General features: G+C 43.9%; 1 protein-coding gene across 6 annotated transcripts in view; it reads left to right on the top strand.

Annotated features, from left to right (window-relative positions):
• SH3PXD2A (SH3 and PX domains 2A) overlaps positions 1-26,800 on the top strand; it is a 269,379-nt gene that overhangs the window by 219,595 nt on the left and 22,984 nt on the right. For 5 of the 6 annotated variants that reach the window (XM_069796904.1, XM_069796905.1, XM_069796910.1 and 2 more), the window contains 3 exons: positions 9,069-9,182; positions 13,759-13,842; positions 26,564-26,681. In XM_069796904.1, coding sequence (XP_069653005.1) covers positions 9,069-9,182; positions 13,759-13,842; positions 26,564-26,681 — 316 coding nt within the window. The remainder of the gene's footprint in view (positions 1-9,068; positions 9,183-13,758; positions 13,843-26,563; positions 26,682-26,800) is intronic. The other variant, XM_069796906.1, reaches the window with a different exon arrangement.

Below are 26,800 nucleotides of genomic sequence, written 5' to 3'. Positions count from 1 at the left end.
TAGTCCATAGAGTCTCTTTTTCCTGATTCTGTGTGGTTTTGAGGATTTCCCAGTAAGCAACTGACACCACATTCTCTACAGACTTCAGAATAAGAAATTAAAACAAAAGCGACTTTTGTCAATCTGTGCAGGAAGTAAATATTGGTTATTCTCTGCTGCCTGTGAAGGCCGTTTCCTATCAGCTGGGGCTGGGGGTCTGTAACTTCTTTAAATCACTAGGAAGTAATTTGTAATCTTTGGACAAGATTACCATGAGGCCCATTTGAAAGCTTATTCATGTTTTCCTAAAGAAAGCTTGGACACAAAATGTGTTTGCTTTAAGATTAAGTCCTGTGAATGTAAAGGAAATTACTTGTGAGCTTGACTGTTGCACCCTGTTGGCTGACCGCAGAAAACACAACCCCACAACTGGTTATGACTAATAGAGAGCCTCAGTTGGCTCCTAGGGCTGAGCTCTCCATGCCCCGTGGGGCATAAAGCCATCTGTTTGCATGCCTTTACTATAGTCAGTTGTTCGTGGCTCTAGAAAATCTGCTACAGGAACTGGCTGCGCTGGCGTAGCCTTTCTGAAGGCAATGGATTACTCATCTGCTGCCACGGGCTGGGTTTGTCCACCTGATTTCTGTACGTTCTGTGCTGTGTGCTGGAGTCCGTGCCCCAGCCAAACCCACTTGTGGTTGGGAGCTCCTGTAAATACCGATTTATGTAAACATGGTACCTATAGTATCACTTTGACAAGTTCATTAAAACCTCAGATCTATAGATTTCAACCTTTAAATGATGGGCTGCTGGAGAGGAGGTGGGGGGGACAGGCTTTAAGGAGGGTTGGAGATAGATTTATTCCTTAACTTTCCTACTTGAGCTACATCTTCCTAACAGTAGAAACACTAAAGGAGATAGAGGACAGAAGGCCTTTTGGAAGTAGATGAAAGACTCTGGGCTGTAACTGAACATGGAGGAGGGAAAGTGCCCCATGAAGTTCCATGATCAGGGAAGCTGTACTGAAAGATACTAGCAGCAGTCAGTATCCTCACTGGTCAACTTCTGGGACCTACTGAAGTAAAGAAAACTTCGGGGGAAGGGAAAGAAGAAAGGAAGATACTGTCCGGTACCACTTGTTGCCCATAAATCTATCACTTCCCAAGAGAAAAAAAAATTGCAAGAAAACGTGAAAATTGTTATGTAGTGCAATCAGAACTTGAGGTCAGATACAAAATCCTGTTTCCAAACAGATCAGATGAAAAAAGGAAAATGTGTGATCAGTAAACAGGTTTTTTCTGTAATAACTGAGTTGGTAGTGTGGCTTGGATGGCACAACCACGTTGGCCAGTATACCAGTGCAAGTCAGTAACCTACTGAAAGCCAGTGGACTATGGGTGGACCTTCTTCTACTCCCATTATTGTACAGTACTCAGCATTCACAGGCTAGCAGCTGCAGCCAGGCTGCTTGCACAATATAGTGTGCCCACCTAAAGATAGCTTTGTTCCTTGTTGTGATTGATGAGATATTTCCTATGAGTAAAGCACTCCCTCTCTTAGTTTCTTTTGTTCCTATACTGAACAAAGGCTGCGAGCCACAAACATGTTGGGCTATGTGGAATGCAGCTCACATTGCAGAGACAGTTTCACCATTAGGTATTCTTGAAATCAAGTAAAGCAGGAAGGGAAAGATTATTTTAAATTTATTTTTAGAAGGCATTAGGATGTTTGAGCCTTGGCAAACCTTTTTTTGCAACTTCCTGGGGGCTGACTGGCCTGTAGAACTGGCTGACTTCACTGCTTTGTGGATCCCCTAATTTCAGTGGTCTGGGGATGCTGGGCAACACCTTGGGCTTGTTGGCTGTGTGTGTTTTGGAGTTGGCCATGGGCATGCTTAGCAAGTGGTGCTTTCCTCTGCTTCTGTCTTGGGGATCCCAGGGTACTTGAAGCTGGTGACCTGGAGTGTGATGGGACTTGATCTGTGATTTACAGGCAATGTCCAAGACTTTTCCATAGCTGTTAATGTAATAGGTAGTGCATTTACTCCCTTGCTTTAAGGACACAACTTGTGTAATTTGTACTGGATTATATGATGGCTTTGTGGATGTACATGCCAATTCTTGAAAACGTGTTTGGCAGATTCCTTCATTCCAGCTGTGTCAATACACAAATCTGAGGTCCTTTTTTTAAACAGGGAGGGGAAGCCCCTGGGTAACAATTGGGCCATAGCAAATAGCTGCAGATAGAGCACTTAGAGTTTGTAACTACCAGTTTGTATTATCAGAACCCAAAGATAAAGTGTGCTTTACTTAACTCCACGCACATGCGTGCGTCCGCACGCACACACACACGAAAAGTCACAACGAGCCTTTTGCCAAATGTGCACCTCTGAAAGGCTTGTCACCTACTAGCTTATAAGATTTGAACAAATCCAGTACTGTGGTATTTCCTAGCTGTCTAATACTCTCAATATCCATCGTCTCTGCTAGTGATGTAACCCATAAAGTATTAGAGCTGAGTTGTATATTATCCAGTTTTCTCTTTTCCCATGAACTTTTCCCATGTTCTGAACACTTCTACTTTTTCCAGAAGTATGAGGAAACATAGTTCCAATCCCACTAGAAGACTAGGGTAATATGTATTTGAATGCAGAGGTCAGGGTGTGAATTTCCACGTATATGCGTGTGTGTTTGTGCATATAATGTGATGTGAAACCAATCCAAGCAAGCTAGATGTTTAAGCCAGAATCTGAGACACACATTGGGACTCTGTATCGAGCACTTATGTACACACCTAGTCAGCTGCTTTTGGTCATGAAAAAACCTGTGGCAGCAATAACTAGGATATTTATTCACATGTAGTAGGCCCTCTGTGCCAGCCAGCTTTGCAACCATAGGAACTGGAATACAGCAGCAAAGGGATATGCTGACAGCACAGCTGAGAAGTCTCCATCTACCAATGCCACAAGATTAGTAGTAGAGGTGGAGGAACAAGACAGACTGGAAGGATTAGGATAGCAAATCCATAACCATATTAGAGTTGAAACAACTGGTTACCTTAATAGCCAGTTAATGCAGGGAAGAACTCTATTCTCTCCCTTATGTAAGAGCACCCAAACTCTGGGATTCACTTCTATTTTCCTTGAACTCAGTAATGTAACACTTAAAGCAGTGCAAGGAATGCAACTCCTTGTGCTGCTGCTGAGTCCTAAGTATTGGCAGTACTTGGTACCTAGAGTGCAACCACCGTATTTGCAAGCAAGGTACCAACCTTCGCTCTTGACTGTGAGAGCGGTCAGGCACAGACATTTAGGGTTGCAACACTTTGCAAAATGAGGCTCCTGTGGAAAGTGGGGTTGCCCATGCGAACCATGCTCCCAGCATGTAGCTCGAGGACGTGAACTGACTGGAAGGATCATGACACGTGGCTGAGCTGGAATCCTAATGTGTGGCCCAATCTGCTTTGGGTATGGCACATGAAGGGCTGTGAACCTGTGCTGTGCATCTTAATTGTGTTCAAGTAGGATGTCTGCCACGAGCACATCTTTCTTCCTTTAGCATGTCTGAGCCCCACTTCCATCTTTAAAACGAGACAAATATTGCTTTGTGGTTGAGTGGTGGCTGCAGTGAAGTCTGCAGTGCACGCAGGCTGGGAAACGTTATGTGTTCAAAGATGAAAGCTGCTTTAATATTTCACCAACTTTAATAATTCATCCTGAGAAAACAGCCTTAGTCTGCTGTGCAGTGACTCACGCACAGACTTCTGTACCCCAAACTATAGTCAGCTCCATGCTAGCAGGACCTCTTACATGTATCTCTGTATTTAAAAGAAAGATGCCTCTTCTGTGAATCGTTAAGGACAAAACGTGCAGAAATCAGCCACTGGCCTTCATATGAATTCAGTGCTTTCAACCCAGCGCCTTTGCCAAGCGTGTGGGACTGAAGGAGCCTTTTACAGAGAGGAGAGCCACTGTGTACAGTGATAGCGTCTAACAGCGTACAGGCACTGCAGTGAATTTTTAGGAAGTGGGTGTAAGAACATGCTTACTGCAGAGAATCCCTCTTGCAAAATGCTGCTTCTGGTGCCTTTACATTTCTGCTTCTGCATCCTCTTTGGAGGTCTGTCCGAGGCAATTATGACTGACTTCGCTATGTATCAAATATACATGTACTGGGAAGAGCTCTAGAGGGGTGAAAAAAGCAAGCACCTTCATCTGCACAGCAATACTCTTACCTTAGCTGTTTTTTAATGATCAGATCACATCTCTGAAGGAAAGTAATCAGCTGTTGGCACAAAAAAGTCTGTGTGTCAGGTCTGGAAGTGACCTGATTGTGTCTAGTACTGCTTTGTAGGACAATTGAAGTTGCTGGATCAGAAAAAAAAACCCTCAAGAGAGTTCCAAGGCAGAAGGACTTAAAAGGGAGCAGCTCTCTGAAGCCCAAAAACTGCATGTCAGAGGTACCAGACTGCTGCTTGAGTGGGATTTTTCCAAAACTCTTGAGAGGTGGAGTGTTATTTAAGTGTTTGTTTAGAAGAATGTGTAGTCTACTCATGCAGGAGAGATTCCCATTCCCTTTTACAGTGGTGCTGTCCTTCTTGTTTACTTTAGTTAAGCTCATAAATTGACAATCAAGTCTAAAGAGAAGTTAATGGCTTAAGGGAGAATAAGAAACCAATGTTCAGCATGATCCTCCAATTTTTTTTATCTTTTTTTAAGTGATTTGTAGCATCTCATGATTAGGCAGACTTCAAAAGGAATAACTAATTTTTCCTGTTGGTGTGGAGAAAGGGACGACATTGAAGTATGGATGGGTGAGGACGCATGTATACATTAGCAAAACTTGCATAAAAGGTAGTCCTTTATGTTCTAGTAGTTTCCCATGGTGTGGGTTGTGGGTAACACTTAGCTTAATTCTTTTGCTTTTTTAAAGCCTTTTGGGGAGAGGACTGGGAATACAATTAAAAGCAAGAACATGATCTTTAGAATCACAGTATTTTTGTCATTTATTCACTCTCCAGTGTGACCAATGTATTTTGCAATCATCATCTTGCAGTGTGTATGTATGCGTGGCAAGTGGAACCTTTCATCTCTTGGTAACTGTTGTAGCTCCATGCTGAAAATGCCTGAGAGTTATCAGAGCCTAGATGGACTCTGTGAGTGTAGAGACATCTTGGCTATTGCAGCTAGGGATGCTGACAGATGCCAACCAAAGGGTCAACAGACATGAGGAGAAAATTGCACTCCTACCTTAAAAATTCATATTCCTGGATTAGTATTAAGGCAGGATTTGGAGTAACGCAGCAAAGCTCAAGCTGAACTTGGTCTGGCTGCAGTGGCTACAACTCTCTGTGTGCCTTCTGTGAGGCTTAAACTCCCTTTGAATCCTCATCAGGGATGAGGATAGATGAGTCTCAGTCTAGACATCCATGCCACATCAGCTTTAGAGTTGTGTTTTGATACGTGAGAGATAGGGGCGTCTGTAAGGGTTAACTCAAGCTGTAAAGCACTGCCTAATTTTTACAGATGGTGTGAGTGCAAGAGCGAACCTCAGACTGGCTTGGCAGTGCACAGAGATAACTTTACATAATTCCCTGCAGATGTTGCTGCAGAATGGTTTTAATAATGAATCGTGAAGTCGAGCTCGACTCCAGCATAGAGGGAGAACTCGAAATAAATGCAATGTTTTGTTCTGTGTTTCAAAGGCAAGTTTTCTAACAACGTTCCTGTGATGCTCTGGGTTGGGAAAGATGGCAGGGGAGGGGACAAGAGATGGTTTGCACCATTACAGCCCTAACTTTCTGCAAACAAAGGCCAGTCTGGCTAATTTGTCTGCAAACCATGAACCCCCATTAACCTGGGGGTGGGGGGAAAAGGGTGGTAGGACCAAATGGCAGCTGCCCTAATGCTTCTAATGATGGGATGGTGCAGAGCAAGTACTTCACGATCAGCTGGGCAGAGTTCTGCAGTTCTGGGCTGTCATGCATGGACAGCATTGTGGAACTTGTCTGTGCTTCAGCCATTTTCTGCTAGGAGTTTGTCAATTCTTGCACTATGCTGTAATTTCCTTTCTGTAGGCTTATGGCTTAGATGTGCCATCATAATTCAGATTTTCGCCTCACAAGGAGCAAGTTGCCTCTGCAATGTCTGCTTAGCCACTCTAACACGCTGCACATCTTGCTTGTGAGCATCCGTTTTTGACTTCTGTGCTGCTGGGGGGTGCTGCTTGGAAGTTTCTCAGGCTTCTCAGTTGTTCAGGCTGTTTAAGTAAAACATACTTTTTTCTGTGGACATGCTACTCCAATGAGCTGCATTAAAGCCCTTCTTTTGTCCTGAGAAGCAAGCTTGAAATGGGAGAAGAGAATTTCGCCGCGGGGCCTGGTTTTCTATGAAGCAGGACAGATACTGCTGATTTCTCAGTAGTTGCGGAGGTTTCTCATTTATGCTTTACCCTTGCACATAGTTTATAAAGGAAATCTTTAGAAAGAAATTATAACTTCCATGAGCTCTGTGGTGATTAGGATCTTTAACCTTAGTGATGGCTTGAAGAATCAAAGCAGCTTAAAACCTCACTTAGGCTCTTATATGCTCTGTCTGCATCTTGCAACGGATTTGGTTGAGTTACTTGACTGTAACCTACCTCAAATGTGACTTGACCTCCAACTGGTATGTGGGAGCCTGTTCATAAGATCAGTGAGTCGTGAGGTTTCCCTGCTGAGGCCTTTCAGGAGCTGGGAATGGCAGTAAGGAGGCACGGTGGTATGGGGGATGCATGTGTATGCACACCTAGGCGTGGGGTGAGGGGTTGCCTTTTAGCAGGGAGCCCTGTTTAGATGGATGGAGGCTCAGCTACCCTATGACTCCAAACACAAGATGTTGAACTGAGCTCAAAGGCCACGATGCAGCTCAGTGAGCCAAACCAGAGGAGCTGTATTGTGAAATGGGCTAGCACTGGGTGGGCGTCAAGGCTGTGTGATCCAGCCCTCCAAAGACCAGACTTTACCATGGTTTGAATTTGGCCCAAGCACACGTTTTTAAGTGTAGGCAAGTCCTTTTTGTGCAATTCTGTTTAATTTCTTTCTGAGGAAGAGTTTGCATAAACTATTCCAGTCTAATTGATAGCAGCTGAAAGCCAGCTTCTGACATTTTGTGCCTAATTATAAGTGTATGTTAAACAGAGTTTGCTACCCATGTCGATACGTTGCTAGTAAAATAAGGAACAACCGTGAAGATGGACTTGGCAGTGTTAGGTTAATGGTTGGACTTGATGATCTTAAAGGTCTTTTCCAACCTAAATGGTTCTATGATGTGTTTTTGAAACAGTCTGGCAGATCCTGCGTGTTTGCTGCTGTGGGCTTCGTGGCAGGAGAATTCACCTCCTGCTGAGGGGGAATAACTAAATTTAAACTTTCCAACCATGAGCCTTGTGAAGCAAAGTTTCCAAACCTCTGCTGGGCCAGAAAATGGAAAGCCATGTCTGAGTTTTGAGAGTAAATAGAGCTACCTAGCAGCTGTGCAGTGGCAAGTGAGGGTGTTTGTCCCCTGGGGCACATTGTCTCCCAGCCACAGGCCCCAGGGAGGAAAACGAGGGTTTGTAACTACTGTCCTCTTGTAAAATCTTCCATGACAGGATTTGGAACAAACTTGGGTGACTTTTAGCATAAACACTTGAGCATTGTTTCAGCTGGTTCCTTTGTTGTTCTTTAAAGAAAGTTGCATGATGGCAGAGCCCAGCGAAGCCTCCCTTCCCCTTGCCAGGCCCGGGGCTGCGGCCTCCCAGCTATGGGAGGGCTGTGTGGCCGTCACACAACTCGGGGCTTTGCCCCACCATAAATTAACTAGTTTTTGTGCCCCATCTATTTACAGAGCAAGATGGCTCGTCCCTGCCTTTGCTCATCACAGGCAGGCTTGGGAGTCTCCTGTGAAATTAGTTGAGTTTATGACAGCCGTTAAAGTCTGTAAACTGTTTTGAGGTGCATGTACAGAAATAGCTATTTTCTCAACTCCCTTTGGGGAGGCTGAAAGACTGGTGTTGAACAATAGTTCACATTGTCTTGAGAAAGCAACTTGCATTTTGGGGGGAGACTGGGAGATTGAAGAAAGCAACAGAACTGTTTTACCTGCTGGGCTTTTTATTGTCCTGTATCTTAACTCTGACCTTACCTGAATGGAGCAGAATCTAGCTGTGCTCATAACTAAGAGCAGCAAGCTCTTGGGTGAGTGAGTGAGTCTACATCAAAACCAGTGGAGGATCAATGTAGCCAAGCAAGAAAAGAGGCAAGGATAGTTACGGTTGGGATGTATTTAACCATAAGATGGCTCACCTATAATTTTATTCATCCATCCATGGATGTGCCCTGAAGTTATATGCCTATAGTTGGTGAATACTCAACATTTTTGTAGATAGTGGTAGAAACTTGGATGTTCAGGTGGGAAGGCAAATAACTGGTGCCTATGGCCTGAAGTCACATTTCAGTTAGCTCTTCTCTCTTATTTCTGTTCTATGCAGTACCTTCCAGCCTCCCAGGGCATTGAATTCAGGTCATGTTTGTTAAATACCGGCTGTGGTGACAAGTGCAATTGAAGCAATTACTATTTTGTGTCCTGTTCTGAAATCTGTGCCCTTCTACTAAAGTCTTTCCTATTTCCATCTTTTGACTTCCGTGATACCTCATAGTAGGATTTGGGAAATGTTTGTGCTATTTCCCATACATTCACATATGCATGTATACACATACAAAGTGTTTTGATACTGTAGATGTACATGTTGCAAGACTTGTTTTGAGAAACTAAATTGGAGAACTCAAATCAGAGCTGTCATAGATAGACTTCAGGTTTCTTAAAATAAACTGATGTTTGTTCCATTGCAGCCTTTTTTACATGAGGCCTGCCTGCACACTCGTTTACCACTGTGAGAGTATCTGATAGAAATGGTATAATAGGACTAAACCCCCTCTCCTTCTAGGAGGCTGCCAGATAACTCAAATCTGCACCAAAGCTGCTGATGCTGTGCTGCCTTCTCAGTAGCATCTTGCTATTCTTGTTCCTCTTAATGTTGACTGAGCAACTTCTTTTTTACTTCTTTTTGTAGGCTGGTGGTTTGTGAGCACAGCAGAGGAGCAAGGCTGGGTCCCTGCTACGTACTTGGAATCCCAAAATGGAACCAGAGATGACTCTGACATCAACACATCCAAACTTGGGGAAGGTATGGAAAGCTTTTTTGTTATCAAGGGGAAACTGGTATTCACTTACTTTATGGTTCCCCCCCACACCCCACAGGAAAACTTTGAAAACTCTTGGTGCCACTTGTGGCTGTTAATCCAGTTCAGTAACCTCTTCTCCCGTCTTGTATCAGTAAATAAATTGTTGCAGAAGAAACTGGAGTCAGTTACCATGCCTGTAATCTCTTTGTGACCAGCTTGGGCTGTCAGTGTGACAAAAGGTTCAAAAGCTGAAAATTATGCTCCTTTTAATACCCTTAAAAAGCATACAAACAACTTATGTGCAAGTCCAAGCAGTATGTTCTGGTACAGGTCCTGGACTCTCATGTCCATGGAAGGAGAGAACTTGCATGGCTTTTTGCAGAAATTACACAAGTGAGAGCTTTTAATTGGAAGAAGGTGCTTGTTCGAGCCACAGTCCATTAAAAGGAGTGAGATTTAACTTTAATGGTTGCTTCTCATTACAATTTGCTTCTCATTACAATTTTTTTTAATTAATCCTTGAAACTAGTTTCACTGCTTTTTGCTGTGGTCTATGATTGTGTGGAAAGGTAATTTTATTTGGTGTGGTCTCATTCTACTAAAACTGAGATGCTATTTGTCATGTATATGTATTTAGCTGCGCTGGTTTTTGGCTAAAGATGCTTAATTCAGGTTCCAGAAGTGGAATAGTAAAACCTCACATGTTCCTCTGTTCCATTATGAAAGACTAACCACATCTTAATGGACTTCTCATGTAGCAACTGTGTACAAAGGACACTTTTATTATGATTTGCTCCATTCTAATGAACGTCTTGCTAAATTTCTAGGTGCTCTTGACGTGACACTTATGTAAAACGTATGTGGAAACTCAGCTGACCTTTCCTTAGCACAGGCAGGAAGCTTAGAGATGTGGTGGGATGACCATCTGCCCATTAAGATAGCACACAGGCAAAACATAACTTTATGCTGGGCCCCAAGGGTGACATCTGTGGCTTATTGAAATCTTTGGCTCTGTAACTAATTTTTCCCTGCTCAAAGCTACCCATATCCTGGGTCACTTAGGGTTTAGAGACAGACTGGCTGTAGACTGGTAGGACGGGAACCGGTCTGGTATGATGCAACATCTTAGCAGATGCAAAAGCAGTTAGTAAAGTTTCCCTGTTAGTAAAGAAGAAAAACTTACTGCTCTTTTCTGAAAGAGTTGAAGAATGCCTTGTCTGTTGGTCTGTAGCTTCCTCCCTTTTCCTGACTCTTAAATATGGTGCATGCTTGACAGCCTTATTGCTTAAACTGCTTTCATTTCAAGCTCTCCTCCACCTTTCATGTTGCCCTCTGGAGTGTACTCTGCACAGGACTGTTGCCACACAGCAGTCTTTCCTGGGTAATGGAAAATCCATCAAATGTTCTTATCTTTTTCCTGTCGGTCCCCCTTAATCCATTACACTGCTCTCCTCAGCTATGGTCAGCAGTCATGCTCCCTGCCATACTCCATATCCAGATATGCTGAAACCTGAGACTGTTCTTTCCTTTCTTTTCAGTTCCATCTCAGTGACAAATCTAATTGCATTACCTCTGCAGCTGCTTTGATGTGCCCCAGCTTTCACTCGTTTTTCAGTAACTTTGTTTTATGTTGTTAACTACATAAGCTGAGACTTCCTTTGTTCTTTATTTTTGCCCCCTCCAGTTCTTTACTTGGGCTATTCTTCTCCTAACAGTTATTCCATAAGAGAGGAAAGAACAACTCAGATTCACTTTCTTAAAGACAAGTGTGTAAAAGTAAACATATTTACACAGAAAACTTGCCAACTCTCTCTCAGGAGGCAGGAGAAAGGAGCTCCGATATAACTGAGGAGGAAGGCACTTTAAGTGGATTAAGTGCCCTAGCACCTGGATTTAGAGTTCTACAAGTTTCAGAGTGACTTCTGGAGGTGTTGACTTCCTGCAACTGTTCAATCTGTGCTCTGCCTACTTTGAAAGGGTAGAATCACTAATGTAGAGAGCTTTCTGTATCAGCCTCTTGGCCCTCTCCATTTGCAGTGGACCTGGAACAAGTCCACAAGCCAGGCAAACTCAGAGGTCTGCTCTGCTGTGGCAGGCCCTTGTAAAGATAAGGAGGTGCTGAATGCAACTTGCTAATAATGCTGCTTGTACATAGCAGTAATATTTCCATGTGTCTCTGTTTAAATAGTCTGTTCCCTGAGAAAGACAAAAGTGTTTCCTCCCTGCGTCTGAGCCTGCACATCATCTTTTGTCAGGACAAGGGTAGACAGTTGACTGCTACCTGGGCCTGTGTTTACACCAACACCATCTTAAAAGGCTTGGAAAACATTCAGAAAGCGATCTAAAGAAACATTCACAGCCACAGGAGCTGTTAAAGTAAACATCCTAAAATGGACTCTGGAAAGGTTTAGACACTTGTTGATAAATAACCTTGCTGCTGATTAACTGTGGCATGACCAACCAAGTCCAAGTCTAGGATCAAATGGCAAAATTCAATATTGTTGAGGAGAAAAAAACCTGACTTATGCAAAGCATCATTGTGATATAAAAGGGCTGTCACTGGGGATAGTCATATGTTGTGAGGAGGACACAGTGTGGTGGATCTGTGTGACCCACTGTGTTTAAGCGTTGCTCCTGGATGGCTGAATCCTCCAAACTCCTGGTGCAAGCAAGGAGCTGTGGGTAACTGCTCTGTGTTGACGCCTGAAGTAAATTTCTACCCCTTCCAAACTCTCCCTTCCTGCAAGCCTTTAAGTTCAACACCTTTCATTTTCTCCCTTCTTGTATAGAAACCTCCTAATGCAGGCAGCCTTACTGTCAATTTAGCTTTAGCTTCTCTCTCTGCTATAATCTGTATGTCTAGTGAGGTATCTGTCCTGTGTTGCCTCTTGCGTAGCATGTGTGTAACTGGCAGTCTAATGTCCTGTTGATTTGGAGAAAGCCACCAGGTTAAAACAATTGGTAAGAAAAACACCACCAGCAAGGAGTGAACACAGCTCATCCTCTGTGCCACCATGGGCTTCACAGAGGATCACTGATTTCTGTTAGCCAAAACCACAGCAATCTATGAACTTGAAATCCAGCTTCTCGGGAAATTTGTGGTGGTTCTTTGACTCACGTGGCATCAAAGGGGAAGTACAGAGTACCACAAACTAGATATTGTGTCTGTTCAACACCACTTAACACACCTCCACTTAGGGTGACTAGGGAGGGTTTAGGCCTTACAGAAAAGGAGAAACTGAGGAAGAATGAGCTAGGTGCAGAAGTCTGGTCTAAGCCCCTGACAGATAGAAAGGGCAAAAAGGCAAAAGCCACTTTTGGGGGAAGTTACTAATTTTTTTACTTATTCAGCTAATCGTTCCCCAATCAAATAATTTTGCTGTGCCTGATTGTCTATAGAACATAGTTCTAGGAGATGATGGTGTCTGCTCTCATAAGGGTATCTTCCCCAAATGAGTGCACATAAGCAGAATTGAGTGATTATTAATTATGTGATATCAAAGTTTATGGACAGTTTCCCAGCATCACTAGCAAAACAGTTGTGTTTGCACTATAGCGATAGCTGAAGTGTAGTATTTTGCATTGCTTTGTGGCAGCACCAAGCACCGTTGCAGTAGTTGCCAAACTAGCATGGAAACTCTTGAATGGAAAAAGGGAAATGTTTATCTGTGTTTCTGTGCCAGTCCAATGGTTCCTGTGTCGTTCACACCTTCACAAGCAGAAGAAGGAGCTGAGTACAGTTCTACATGTGCAATCCAGAAAACAAGTGGTGTCCTCTGTGCACAGCTGCTTTCACAATGCCATTTCCATAGGGGTCTTGTCTTTGTTTATATTTTAAGCATAAATTATTGTTTCAGTGTGTAACTAATTTTCAGTTATGGCTTGTTAGCTTCTTGAGCCTGCTCAATAATTGCAAGGTTAGTTTTTTCCTTATATTTGTAATCAGTATATTAGAAATTTGGATCACGATAATTAGCTGTGACAATGATTGTGAGTCATGTGTTGCAAGCAAGGAGAGACATGAGACACTTTTCATTTGGGTTCTGTTCCTGAGTGCTGCTTTTACAAGTGAACTCGCATAAGAGAAGCTGCCTTCCCCCCCGCCCTGTGTTTTGTTTACAGTGTGATAATTTGCTTAGACAGGGTTAGAGCCCTATTGGGTTTGATGTCATATGCAATAGACAGTATTTTCCAAAGATCCTGTAGCCTAACTAGGAGACGCAACAGCAATGATGTTGATCTGTCCCGCCACTGCAGCCTCCTTGGACAAGTTGTCTTCATTTGTGCAGCTTGTTTTGGGGTGTATGTACGTTTTTGGTTCTTTTAAGGAAAGCCAGTAGCAAGGGTGGCAATTTGTGACAGTTCTAGGTGGCTCATGTTGCTCAGGCTCAAGAAGCTAACTTGTTCCACTGTACTATATAAACTAAAACAAAATGTCTGCATCCCACCTAACCCATTCCTGCTAACAAGACCAGTGCTTGTAAATGCCATGTTTTGTTTTTATTCCTCACCCTCCCATGATTTTTTTCTTTTTTTTGTCTTTTTTTTTTGTTTGTTTCCATCCATGTTCCAAACTAGTTTCTAAGAGACGCAAGGCTCACCTGAGACGCCTGGACCGGCGATGGACGCTGGGCGGGATAGTCAACAGGCAGCAGAGTCGAGGTGAATTAATAGCTTCCTATGGCACCAGCCCCTAAGGGTGCACCAAAAGCCATGCTGCAGCTTCGGCTATTGTGTGCCAGGGTCTGCATCTTCAGCACTCTGGTAGAGAGAGGTCAAAGCTCCAGAGTTCAGATGTGCATTTTGTACATGACTGCTTGAGGGTGTCTTGGAGCCAGGGTTAGGTACCCTAAGAGCTGGAGGCTAATAACCAAGGGTAGCTTTGCAGTCTGGCTCCTCGTGCTGTTTGGGGAAGCTCACATCTGTTGTGTTTTAACTTCGGGCATATTTGTACTCAGTCTTTCCTACCTCAGGAAGGACAAGTGATACTTTCAGGGCTTTTAAAATGAGAAGAATGCCAAAAAGCCATGGTTAGAGATGTGCATGCTGGAAAAGTGCTTGATGTGGAAAGATGAGAATCATTCCAGTTTCAGTCCCCTCTCTTCCTTGCAAGCAGTGCTTGGTAAAGACAGACTTCTTCAGAACTCTTGGGAGCTTTTGGTGTCAGTCCTAGGTGTTTAAAATACTACCAATAGCAGCATAGATATAGAGAGAGAGAGAGAGATAGATTTTTTTTTTTTAAGCTTTTTTGGTCTGACAGGGAGCATGGTGGCGTGGGAGGGAACACCTTGTATTCTGAAGCCGTGTTTGGGTAAAGTCTGAGGAATCTTCTGAACCAAGCATTTCGCTAGTGGATGTGAATCGTCTTTCCCAGAGTAAAGGTACCCCTTTCTCTCCCCTTCTCTCCTTCTTGCAAGATTGTCCAGATGTGGTATTCCTTGCCTTTTAAAAAGAAAGAAGGTGAGGGGAAGCACCATTTGCACCTCTGTGTAACTTTCAGACAACCTTACTGAGGGGATGGAACCAAACATAAGCACAAGAGAAGCTTGTCAGTTGAGGAAAAGGTGCTTTTTCCTACTAAGGAGAGAATGTACTTTTAAAGTAGCAAATTTACCTTCTCCTGGATTTGATGGTTGTTCTATGGGCAGACTCATGTGGGTGTCAAGTGCATACAACTTTTCAGTGACCTTTTACCTTTGCCTCAAAGTATTACTGAGGAAACCAAAATAGCAAGAGGGGTGTTTTTCCTGCTGTAGCTTGGCCCTGCAGCAACTGGAACTATTCTCCAAAGACAAGGTCTTGCTTCTCAGCCACTAAATACACCCTGAAGGCACACCTCCCCCACCCACCCCACTCCTAAGCACACATGCTGGCTTGTGAAAAAGAACTTGTGCTTATTTCTGTACCCCCAGAGTTTGGGAGCTACTTATTTTGCATTGTCAAACTCTGCCAGATACTTCCTGGCAATTTAACTAGGAGAATTTCTGGGAATCAGTTTTCCAAACAATTTGTTTACTAGTTTAAACAAATAGATCCTTTCATATTCATACAATATTGCGAACAAAATGTTAAGACTGCATGATCAGTCCCTTAGCATAGTTGACTGGTAAGACTCAAGGACCTAAGCTGCATTCCCAGGTCTTCCCTCTTGCAGTCTTATGCCCTCCATCTGGGTGCATCTTCTCCAGACCTGCCCTCTGACCAGTGTCACAGTGTCTTCCCTGGCAGTCTTCCCCACCGCAAGCTCCCCTAGTCTTCCATTCCTGCCTTTTTCTTGTTCCATGACAGCTTATTCCCAGTTAGGCCTAAGCAACACTGGGGTTTTGAGTGTGTTGGAGAATATGTGCTTTATCTCAAGCTAAATCTCGGCACTTGAACTTGGCACAGACTGCAGTATCTCAAGGTTTGGGGCACCCTCCGTGGCTGAGCTGCTTCAATAAGCTCTTTCCAATGCATTCAGCCACAGCTAGCCAGGCTGGCTAAAAATAAGCTGTTTAATGTCATCTGAAATAGTAGGTTAGGGAGCTCTTACAAGAGCAGGCTCATTGGAAGTAAAGAAGATTATTTGAATGCTCGGGGACAGGTTGGAGACAGTGGCTTCATCATCTGGCATAGCTGTAGCCTGTACAGACATCTATGCCTTCCAAACTGCAGTTGTTCAAAGTACGAGTCTCTGGATGTCCAGCCTGCTGTTCTCTAACAGATCACAGTTTATGTGAGGTCAGGAGAGATTCTTGCTCCCTTCTTTCCCTCCCATCCCAGCCCAAAAGACTTCTAACAGGGCCAAATTTGGGTGGGTTTGCACTTAAATGACAGAGTGCATGAAGTGTACACACGTACCCCCCCGCCAACCTTGAAGTCCCTGCTCCAAAGCACAGAAGAACTAGAGCTGCTCAAACAGCAGATTGCCAGAATTGTTCGATGCAGGCAGAACAGCTTCCCCTCCCCCACTTGGCCTCTTTCTTGGAAATAAATTCAATTAAACATTTTGGCTGAAATTCTTCCCACCCAGCGATACTCTGCTTGAGATAGTCCCTGCTGTCGGAAGGGTTAGCTCTGAGAGTTCACTGGAGTTTAAAAGCAAGCTGTAAAGGATGCTTCCCTTTATATTTATGCTTGGGTACCACTAATAAGCATTTTTACCAACTAGGACTATGATAGAATCACTTAAAAGCCAGAACTGAAGGAATTAAACATTGTTTCTGAAGGCCAGGATTTTGTAAGTAAGTGACTTGGATATTAAAAACATGGGGAAAGTCTGAGTGCAGAAGGGAAGGGTGTTTGCTTCCCTGTTACAGACTGCCTACTGGGGGAGAATTATCAGGGGTAACATATGGCTTATTTCTACCCTTTCCAAAGCCATTTGAAGAGGCTGAGCATCCCTGAACTTCAGATATTTGGGAGCAATGTTACTGGGTCTGTGAATAAGAAACATGAAAGACAAATTATTGAATATCATGGTAGTGCTCCTTTTTTAAAAGCTGAAAAAAAATCTGTAAAGAGAACAGCTGTAGTCTGTTTTTACAAAGAGAAACAGATGACATTTGTTGCTGAACTTTTATCTTTAAAATGGTCCGTGGTGTGCCCAGATCTAAGAGATTACACTGGTTTATGTTTCTTATGTAGCTGCAGAGCTTGTTTTTTTTAAATGTTAAATGTTTTTAAATGTGGTACATTTTCTAAACTTTTGTCTATACATTACAAAACTCCAATAATACAAATATGGATTGTGAGGAAACGTGTGAACGCTTGTAGTTTTCCTGAGTCCTGACACTTGTTAGACCTGCAAGCTGCAGAGTTCATGTTTTCTTGTAGCAGGTAAAATGCTAATTCTACGCATGCATTTATTTGGAACTTCCCCTGGAAGAGGACTTAGGATTGTTTACAGGCTAATTTCATGAGAAGTCATTTGTGCTATTAAAGTTTGATTGGGAAAAGTGGGGGTTTACATGCTTGTTTTATATGCCAGATATCTGACATAAGTTATTGCTACTTTGGTTTTGTGCCCAACACTTTCAACTGGAGCCGTTACAATGCAGGAAAGTACTTTTAAGTTATTCATATCAACAATATAGTGACATATGGGCTGAATTTCTGCCAAATGAGCCTATTCTTTAAGAGTAGCCACTAGCACAAGAAATAAGCTATTCGATGAAAGAGGTAAAGTTAGAACTTGGAAACCATAGGTCTTCCTACTGCTTGCCTAACTTACAGAGAGAGTGAGCTTGATGGGAAGAGATGGACGGGGTGTAGAGGGAAGGCAGCCGTGTAACCCAGTGGTCTTGATACTTGAATGCCACCTCCTAGCCTGGGTGGGTCATTCTGCAGCCAGTTTTCTAACTGTGGAAAGAGCTCGTCATCAGTACTGGTAATTGAGCCTGGCTGGTGTGCTCATGTACTCTTACCCTTTCCCGCATCCCACCAGAGCCGCTTTGCCCTCTTTGGCAGCCATTTCATTACTCGCAGGGCTTCTCCCTTTGTTTTCACTCTTTTTCCCTGCTTGTCCTTGATGCTGGTGAAATGTTTGTCACTCACAGTACAAGGCTGCTTTGCTGAGCTAAATCAAACCAGCACAGTGCAGCTTCAGACTTTGTTTGCTCTTTCTTTTTTTTTTCTCCTCTGTGCTCCAAGGAAAGTAGTAAATGTTTATTGCCCCTTGCTGGTTGAAGAAAGAGCATGTGCAGTACAGAACTGTTTAGAAGAAATGTCATTATTTTTCTTTTCTATCTGTTGGCATGAGGTTTTCTGTTATTTGAAAAAAGGGGAGGGGGCGGGGGGAGAGGGACAAAGGCTGAAGAGCTCCTGTCTGCAGATGAACACATTTGATAACTCTGGACAGTTATTTTCTCTGCTGAATATTTAGACAAGTAAAACAAAGTCCATGTTGAATTAATGCATCGTGTTCTGGAACAGCGAGACTTTTTCCAGAAGCAGGTCTGACAAAGGGGGGGTGGAGTGGAGGAGTGGGGGAGGGCGAGTGCAGACTGCTGACTGAGGGGAAAGTATTTTGAAAGAAAATTCTTCTGTGGTTTGGAAGAAGTAGAGTTGGGGCTGTTGCATTTTGCTGAGAAATCGTTAATTGGCTAATTTCTAGCCCAATTCCCCCCTGCCCCCACCCCTACTGGCATATCAACAAGGATGGGGTCACAGAAAGCTGGGGGCATGTACAAACACCAGCTGAGCAAAGGAAATTACAACCTTACTTGGTTGGCTCCTGAAGTGCTGCAGATAACTTCCACACTTATTTATGGAGGCAGAAAAGAGCAAACTTGTAAAATATAGGTGAAGGAGAGGTATGCAAAATGGGGCGCTCAGAACTTGGAAGCAGAAATGTATGAGTGCTGGCCATTTGCCTGGGAGAGATGAGACTGATTATGCAGGGCTGGAAATGTGCATGGTATTTTAGCTGCTTAAAGGCAAGGTTCCTGTCCCAAATAGTTTACAGCCTAAACAAAGAGGAGATCTGTGCATCAAAGGAACCTGGGCAACTGGCAATTTGGCATGCATCTTATTACAACCAAAAGGTTTTTCACAGTGGGAAAGTGATATTTATTTGGTATTTCTGAGAGCTTTTAAAGAAGGACTAAAACTAAGCTCGTTTGGCAAGGCAGGAAATCAGGGTAGGTAAGGCTTATTTTAGGAAGGATTTGAGAGTTTCACGTTATTTGATACCATGAAGGAGGGAGCCTATTCAGGTTGATGAGACATCATAAGAAAGGCATGGGGCTGAGTGGGAAAAGATGAAAGGATTTGAAGGAGTGGGAAATCTTAAGGGAGCAGAACACGTGAGAGTGTGTAGTAGAATATTAAAGCAAGGCACAGCACACAGGCTTGAAAATTCAAGATGGGACAACTGAATTTGGTGTACTCTTGGTTGGAGTCTGGCTGAAGTAACAGAGTGCTGCTGTGCCAACAGCCTTCAGCAAGAGTCATGTGCTGAAAGGCTGGGAAGGGAGCAAAGGAAGCAGGAGGTGGCTGTAGTGGTTGTGTGAAAGAGGTTGAAGGGCCAGCTCAGGGCTCTAGCGGTGAGGAGCAGCAGTGATAGAGGATTTTGAAGATGTTGGGGAAAGGAACTGTTACCTTGGTGATAGACTAGGAGGAATCTGAAATAACCAGTGCCAAGCAAATCGGGAAGATTGAATAAGGAAGATTTGGAAAGCGCTACTGAAGCTCTACGTTACAATTTGAGCAGTAAAACCGTAGGTCTGCTTTCCTTGACCTGACAGTAAGTATAAATCCAGACAGCCAGAGGAGGGACTAAGTTGCTTTCTCAAGACACCTCATAACTTTAATGTGTAGTATATGTGTGCGTGAGCGCACGTGTAAAATCTGAAATTCTGGTTTGATAGATGGGATTGGAGGAGCCCCACAGGCTGTCAAATTCAGTGTCTTGCTCTGTCAGACAATTAGGTACGGTTTCTTCAGGAGTGGATGGAGCTTCATCCTAGCTGTTCTGGGGATTTTCCTGTGGGAGAGATGTCCTAACAGGTCACCTGATGTAGAAAATGCCATGCCCAATGCCTAAAAATTCTTTGAGATTCCCCTTCTACTAGCAGACAGAAATACAGCAGATGAAACAAAAGAAAACCTATTTGGGTATATGCTGTTTAAAGGGAGTGTGATGGAATGGATGCGTCTGCTGGCTGTTTAATTACAAGCTGCAATCCTACACAAAAGGAAAAAATACAAAGTACTGTTGTCATGGTCTACCATTATACAAAAATAAATGTTGTTGACATTAAGTCCTCCTGGAATTTAACAAGTTAAATGTAGCATCCCTAGTTTTTCTGCAATCAGTATGTTGTATCATAGCCATTGAGCAGGCTGGGTGAGACAAAAGAAATCGTTCAGTCCCCGCTACACTATGGCTGCAAAGGTGACCTTTTACTACTTGATGAGCATAGCCAAGGTGCCTACAGGTCATCTTGCTCTGCTGTAAATCATATGATGGTTTAAGAGCTGTATTAGAAATCCTATTTATGCAAAAAGTTGCACTTCATTAAGCTCCATCTTAAAATGGGTGGGAGAAGACATGTGGGTGCTCTTAAACTATCCTAGCCTGGTTTTAGATCATTCCATATAGGTTGCCCTGACTCTGCTTCCAGGAGTGTCAAATAGGCTTCTGTCCTCAAAATTAAGTGAAGCTGCATTGAAACTAGCCTGGTTTAGTAAAGAGAACAGTTTCACACAGAGTTTGTGGTGCCACCACTAAAAGAACCAGTCTCACCTTCCCCAGCATCTTCCCTTCTCCTTTATGCTCGTGCAGATCTGCAATGAACCAAACCAGACTTAGGGTCATACTAACTTTTCCTTGGCCAGGGTGGCTCCAGGTCCATCTCATGGCAGAGTTGCAAGCTGTGCAAGGAGAGGTGGTGGGTGCAACGCAGGATGAAGGAGGGAAAAGGGAACAGTCTTGGCTACTGCAGCACTAGGCATGCATTCAAAAACTCTTTTTAAAGCAGCTTTTTAATTTTAAAGCTATTCCTATTTGTGCATAGGAAAGGCCTCAGCTTGGCAGAACACTTATGTTGCTGGAGGGACGCTAAATGGTTGTGTTGGTTTGGTTTCTTTTTTTCTCTTCTAACAGCCATGGAAGGGCATTTGATGTCTGTGGCTTGTGAAGGAGTGACCCGTAACTCTCAAATACCACTGGCTTCCTTGTACCTGGTCTGTTGAAAATAACGTGGTTGTATACATGTGTACAAAACACATACTATACATAGCTGTAATGCAGGGCATTGTGCGGCTCAAATGCTTTGTCCTCTATATACGCATGCTTCCCAGCTGGACTGCAGCAGTCTGTGCTACGCTTACTGGTGGGAAATGTCAGTTGCTAGAAATAAGCCCTCTCTGTAGTATTGTGGGCTGTTACAAGGACATGGGAACTGTCCTCTGCTGTCCACACTGTTTTCCCAGTGATCCACCAGGACCTGTCTCTATATTTTGGCCCCAAGCCTCTACTGTCTTTCTTCAGGAGACTTTAGGTAGAACCAGAGTAAAACAGAAGCCTGCCTTTCTTTGGGGAGCAGAGAAGGAAGGAGGAGAAAGATTGATAGGGAAGTAAGGCTTTGGAATAACTAGTGGACTGAGCACTGGGCTGCCAGGGTGTCTGGGAGGGCTGGGCAGAGCACAGCTACAAGTGGGTGGTATGAGTTGGGTAGTCCAAACAGTGCAGAAATTCTTGTGCATGTTTTAAATAGTGTCTGTGTCTGGGGAGGAGACAGAATGACACATACTAATCCTTTCCTTCCAAGCTAAGTGGGTTGCAGTTGGGTAATGCATGATGTGACAGACTTGTATCGTAGCTCTTTGCCAAAGAGGCTTTGCTTCTGCATGCATGTTTTGTTCAGATTTACTAGGGCAGCTGAATTTCCAATAGAGGTATGTCCTTCAGTTCAGCTGGGGAAGGTTATCTTTGAGCTGCAAATTAGAGGTAAAGAAATATAAGTGAAGTTGGCTAATTGAACTATCAACAGATCTCTGGCTGTCACATGCTAAGAACAGAGGTGCCTTTATGCCATTTTCATCTTGAAGGGGAGTAGGACTCCCATCCCATTATTTCCAAAGTGCAGCCTTTTAGCTGATGTATGTGCTTTGTAGCATGTAGTAAGATTTATTCTGCCCACTTGACCTCAGCTGAAGTTGATGTAATGGAAGCTGCAGCTGGGGAATACAAATTATACTTTTGTTGGCATTTTTTTGCTGTTAATTATTAAGTCAAAACTTAATGAATCAAAATTAAACACTAGTATTCTCTGTAGATCTGGGCATACAGCCTTGATGGTAGATTTGGGCTGGTTCACCAACTTGTATTTTATACCATTGCCTGTCATAGTATTTGAATGAAACCAACATATTTCAGATTCGTCAGTGTAACTTGGTGCAGTGTCTTTCTACTGGCTGATGCTCTGCTGATTCTCTCATGAAACCATTTATCTGTGTTAAGTCTTTCCAGTAACCTTATGTATTAGTCATGAAGTGTCAAATATCTTCTCTTAAAGACTTTTGAATAGTAATCTGAAATTTTGAATGCTACATCAGTCCTCTTAAGTGACACATCCACTGAAAGCTCCACTGCTCCCTTCAGCAAATCTTGGTTTATACAAAACGTCCACTGGCTAGAGATAGTCTTGGAGAAACAAAACAGAATTACACTTTGGTTGCAAGGGGGCCTGTATCTCCAGAATACTGTTTAAGTTATAAACCTCATGTATGTTTGTGGTATCCCCTGCACCACTGAAAGAAACCAAACGTGTGTAATCTTGGAAACGGCTGTAATTTTTGCTGTGAAAGCACTTCGCAAAGGGAAATTGTAACGGTGGCTTCCTGTTCTTGATCTGTAGGCTTAAAAATAGGACTGCTAAACAAAAATATTGTAGGACCCTCTTTTCTAAGCAGATTTTCAACACTTTTGATTGTCTTGCTTCATGGGGGAACTTCTTCCTCTCTCTTCTCTTCCTACTTCCATGCAGTCTCATTTTTCCCCTTCCTTTGTATAGGGACGAGTCACCTGAAGGGCTTTCCTCTCTCAAAGGGCTGTAGTCTTGAGTTGAAAGCCACAGGACTGCAGATGTAAGCGGTGGAGGTGTTCATGGACAGTCTAAGAGAGTGGCAATTCAGAAAAGCCTTACCTGTGCATCCCAGTGTCATGGTACTTGGATGGGGTTCCATCCTCTTTAGCAACTCAGTATTTCATTTTATAGAGTGGGCCAGTGTCTTCTGGTCATGCAGAGCCACTGATGGGCGGTATCGAGTATGGTGTGTGCAAGGCAGCACGGTGAGAGCAGCAACAGGCAAAGCAGTAATCTCAATACTGACAGTAGAGTGGTCCTCAAGAGTGCAGTCTCTCCCCAGTAAACCTAAGCAATGGTGAAAAGCTCAGGAAAGAGGCTGCAGCTCTCTCAGCTGGGCATGTGGCTTCCCCATGCAACTGGCAGCCGCTTTTCCAATGTGCCACCTCAACAGCATGGTCAGTCCTTCCTGGCCTATTTTCAGCCAGAATGAGAGGAGTTGGAGGATGTCTTTGCTCTTCTGCCTTACCTTGAAACAAACTGGAAAGGAAGTCCAGGAGTCAGTGGCTGGGAGGAAGACATGCAGTAATTAACAGGTACAGCAGTGATGTGTGCCCACATGTATAGTTGCAGGCCCAAAAGTTGTGTTTGCAGAAGTTGCTGGCTATTGTAGTAGCTTGCATGGATCTGTTGTCTTTTTCACTGGCAAGCCGCTCATCCATATTTGGAGTGGAGAGAGTGGATTTGTGTGGGGGAGGAAGGGATCTAATGTTTGGAAGGTGGTTGCATCCTAGTTTGCAAAGGACCCTCACCTCAAACTTTGATTTCCTTTTGTCGTGGTTTAACCCCAGCCAGCAACTAAGTACCACACAGCTGCTCGTTCACTTTCCCCCCACCCAGTGGGATGGGGCAGAGAACTGAAAAAAAGAAAAACTCATGGGTTGAGATAACGACAGTTTAATAGGGCAGAAATGAAGAAAATAATGATAATAATAATAAAATTAGAATAATAATAAAAAAGGAATTGGAATATACGAAACAAGTGATGCACACTGCAGTTGCTGATGTCTCACCGATGGATGCCCAGTTAGTCCCTAAGCAGTGATCTGTGCCCCCCACCCCCCAGCCAACTTCCCCCAGTTTGGTATACTGGGCATGACATCATATGGAAAGGAATACCCCTTTGGCCAGTTTGGGTCAGCTGTCCTGGCTGTGTCCCCTCCCAACTGCTTGTGCCCCTCCAGCCTTCTTGCTGGCTGGGCATGAGAAGCTGAAAAATCTTTAACTTAGTATAAACACTGCTTAGCAACGACTGAAAACATCAGTGTGTCATCAGCATTATTCTCATACTGAATCGAAAACATAGCACTATACCAGCTACTAGAAGGAAAAGTAAGTCTATCCCAGCTGAAACCAGAGCATCCTTGAATGATCAGACTCAAATGCTGTTGAGGTTGATGGGTGACCACTGTCTCAATTCCTCACACAGGAGAAGTCCTGCTGCAGCAGGAGTTTGGAAAGCTGTGTTGAATTCTAGGAGTGAGCAGCTCACTCGTGGCCTCCTACCCTGTCCTCTGCAGAAGAAGGGAGATCACATCCCTGAAGAGTGAGACCACTCTGCCCAGCAAGAGGAGCTGAATAGCTCGCTTTAACTGCAGCAGGGATTGCTGTTTATGTGGAGGAAAAATAAGATAAACAGAGAAACTTCTGTTGTAGCTGTAGTGGCAAGGGTGAACTCTGATAGCCTGGGTTATAAAGCGGCTTTGGTATGGGGGAGATACAAAGCAGGGCCTTCTTCCACCATCCAGCAAACACATGGCTTAGCTCTTTATTACTCTGCTAGAAACATCCCTGGAAGTGTCTGAAGCAATGTGTGTCTGGACAGTGCAGCTCTGTGCACCTGAACTTTCCCTTGGCCCTTTCCTCTCAGGGACGAAATTAGCTGCCTGGGGATCTTCTGCAGTTCAGTTTAGTGCTTGGGGCTTTGCATGCAGTGGAAACCGGGCATGTAACTCCTTCAGCAGCAGTCACCTGAAATAGAAGAAAAATGAGTCCACCTTTACTGTCCAGAGCAGAACCCCAGCTAGGAAAGCTGTCCTGTGACTTTGAAGCAGGGTTTCAGTAGCTGAGTTTCATTCGTCAGGCCCCATCTTGTAGAGTATTTCTGTGGGGAAGGTGTCGTATCCTGATGGTGCTAATTACAAACTAGCTGGAATTTCTTACCAGTGATAAAATAGTTAAAGCAGCCCTCCTAGGGGAGAGCAAGAGAGAGTATTTTCCTCTTGGAGGCAAAGGTTTTGACAGGTTTTACCCCATCAGAATGAGAAGGATCCAAAAGCGACCCATTGAGGGAAGTTGACTTCAGAGATGTAGCTTTGCTGAATTTTCTGCCATCAGATGCTCTGCCAACATTTTTTTTTCTGCTTTCTGAGGTATTATTTCTTACTTTGTCTCAGTAAGGGTTTGGGTTGGTTGTTTGGGTTTTTTTCTTAAAGTTTCCATGCTTTGCCCAGCAACAAAATACAGTTGAGCCACAAAACCAAACAGATGGTTGGGTCTGCTTCGCTCTCTCCAAAAGAGTGTTTGCCTCAAGCTGCTGCAACCTTTTCATAGCTCCTTTGTTCTGCAGTGATCAGGAGCTCTGGATTCACTTAATTTCCTGCCCGTTCCAGTGCACTGACAACCCTCTATTTGTTCCTGGCCGTGCCTTGTTGCAACTGCCAGTAGAAAGTGCTAGGAAAGCTGGTTGGGGTGTGCTTTATTGCTTGCCTTCCCTGCCTTTGATCTAGCTACAGAAACTCATGCTATTACATGCACTGTAGCCTGGGTTCAGGAGAGGGGTTTGGTAACACTTTCCGTGTCTGCCGCTGTAGAGCAAGGCTGGTAGTACACATTTTCAATGCCAGCTGTAATTTTTTAAGCTAACGGAGGAAAAGGTTGACCTTGAGCATGATGGAAATGCTGCAGTAAATGACTCCTGGTGGGTGGAGGAAGATGCTGAGAAAGTGTCTGTTCTGCTCTGCTCATTGGCTTGTTCTCATCAAGTCTGCCCAGCTGGGAAGGGGATAGGTGCTGGAGATGAATAGGGATGCTAAGTTTTTGGCTCAAACGCCATACTTGAAATCTAGCTGTGCTTTTGAAGTATGTGTCTTAGTTCTGGTCCTCCTTTACCACTGCCACCTGTGTATTTCTCTGGAGTGAGGTCCACCAGAAGTATGTTTGCAAAACACTTCACAACCCATGAATGCAAGATGCTGTATGGTCTCCTCTCAAATGCAAACCCCTTATATTCTTTTGTCACTTTTTTTATAACTGTTTTAAGCTCATTGCTGTAGACCTATGCTGTTCAAGAGGTCCAAGGAGAGCAGTGGGATGGGCCAGCCCCTCTGAGTTGGGGAGGATCAGTCCCTCTCGGGATGCAGGGCTTGGGTTTCAGTAACACAATGCTTTGTGCAGCCATGTGCATGTTCAAAAGAGCCAACTGGCTGGAGCTCCTGCAGTGACGCTTGGCTGATTTGGCAGCAGGGCTGATTCTGTCAAGTTACAGTATGGGAGTTAAGTCCAGCTTCAAATCCTCTCCCTTACCCACGTGAGGAACTTGGAGGGGGGCGGAAGAAGGGGGGAAGCTCTCTGGGGACTTTTTGTCATTATTGGCATGGAAACACTTTGTGATTATCAGCAGCAGGATAGTGGCAAGGGGCTGATTATCTGTCATGTCGTCAGCACAAATAATCAGTGGGCCTCTGAGCAGGGCTCCGCCTTTTGTAATGGCTCCACGTAATCACTGCATAACAGTTTAAAAGCAAGCAGAACAGAAAAACAGCTGGACTAATTCTGACCCTAACCGATGTTGCCTTTTCTCCCTTCGCTAGAAGAGAAATATGTCACTATCCAGCCATACGCCAGCCAGGGGAAGGATGAGATTGGGTTCGAAAAAGGGGTCACCGTGGAGGTCATCCAAAAGAACCTGGAAGGATGGTGGTACATAAGGTAAAGAAGCTGTGCAGCCAGATTGCTGCAGAACCTGTGACAATGAGCTTTTCTGATAATTCACTTAATGTTAGCATTTAAATAATTCTGTAGCTGGGCAAAGAAACCCAAATCATTCA

This window comes from Haliaeetus albicilla, chromosome 11 (assembly GCF_947461875.1).
Source record: "Haliaeetus albicilla chromosome 11, bHalAlb1.1, whole genome shotgun sequence".
Classification (NCBI taxonomy): domain Eukaryota; kingdom Metazoa; phylum Chordata; class Aves; order Accipitriformes; family Accipitridae; genus Haliaeetus; species Haliaeetus albicilla.
Note: the sequence above shows the minus strand (reverse complement) of the source record. Positions and strands in the feature narration are given on the sequence as shown.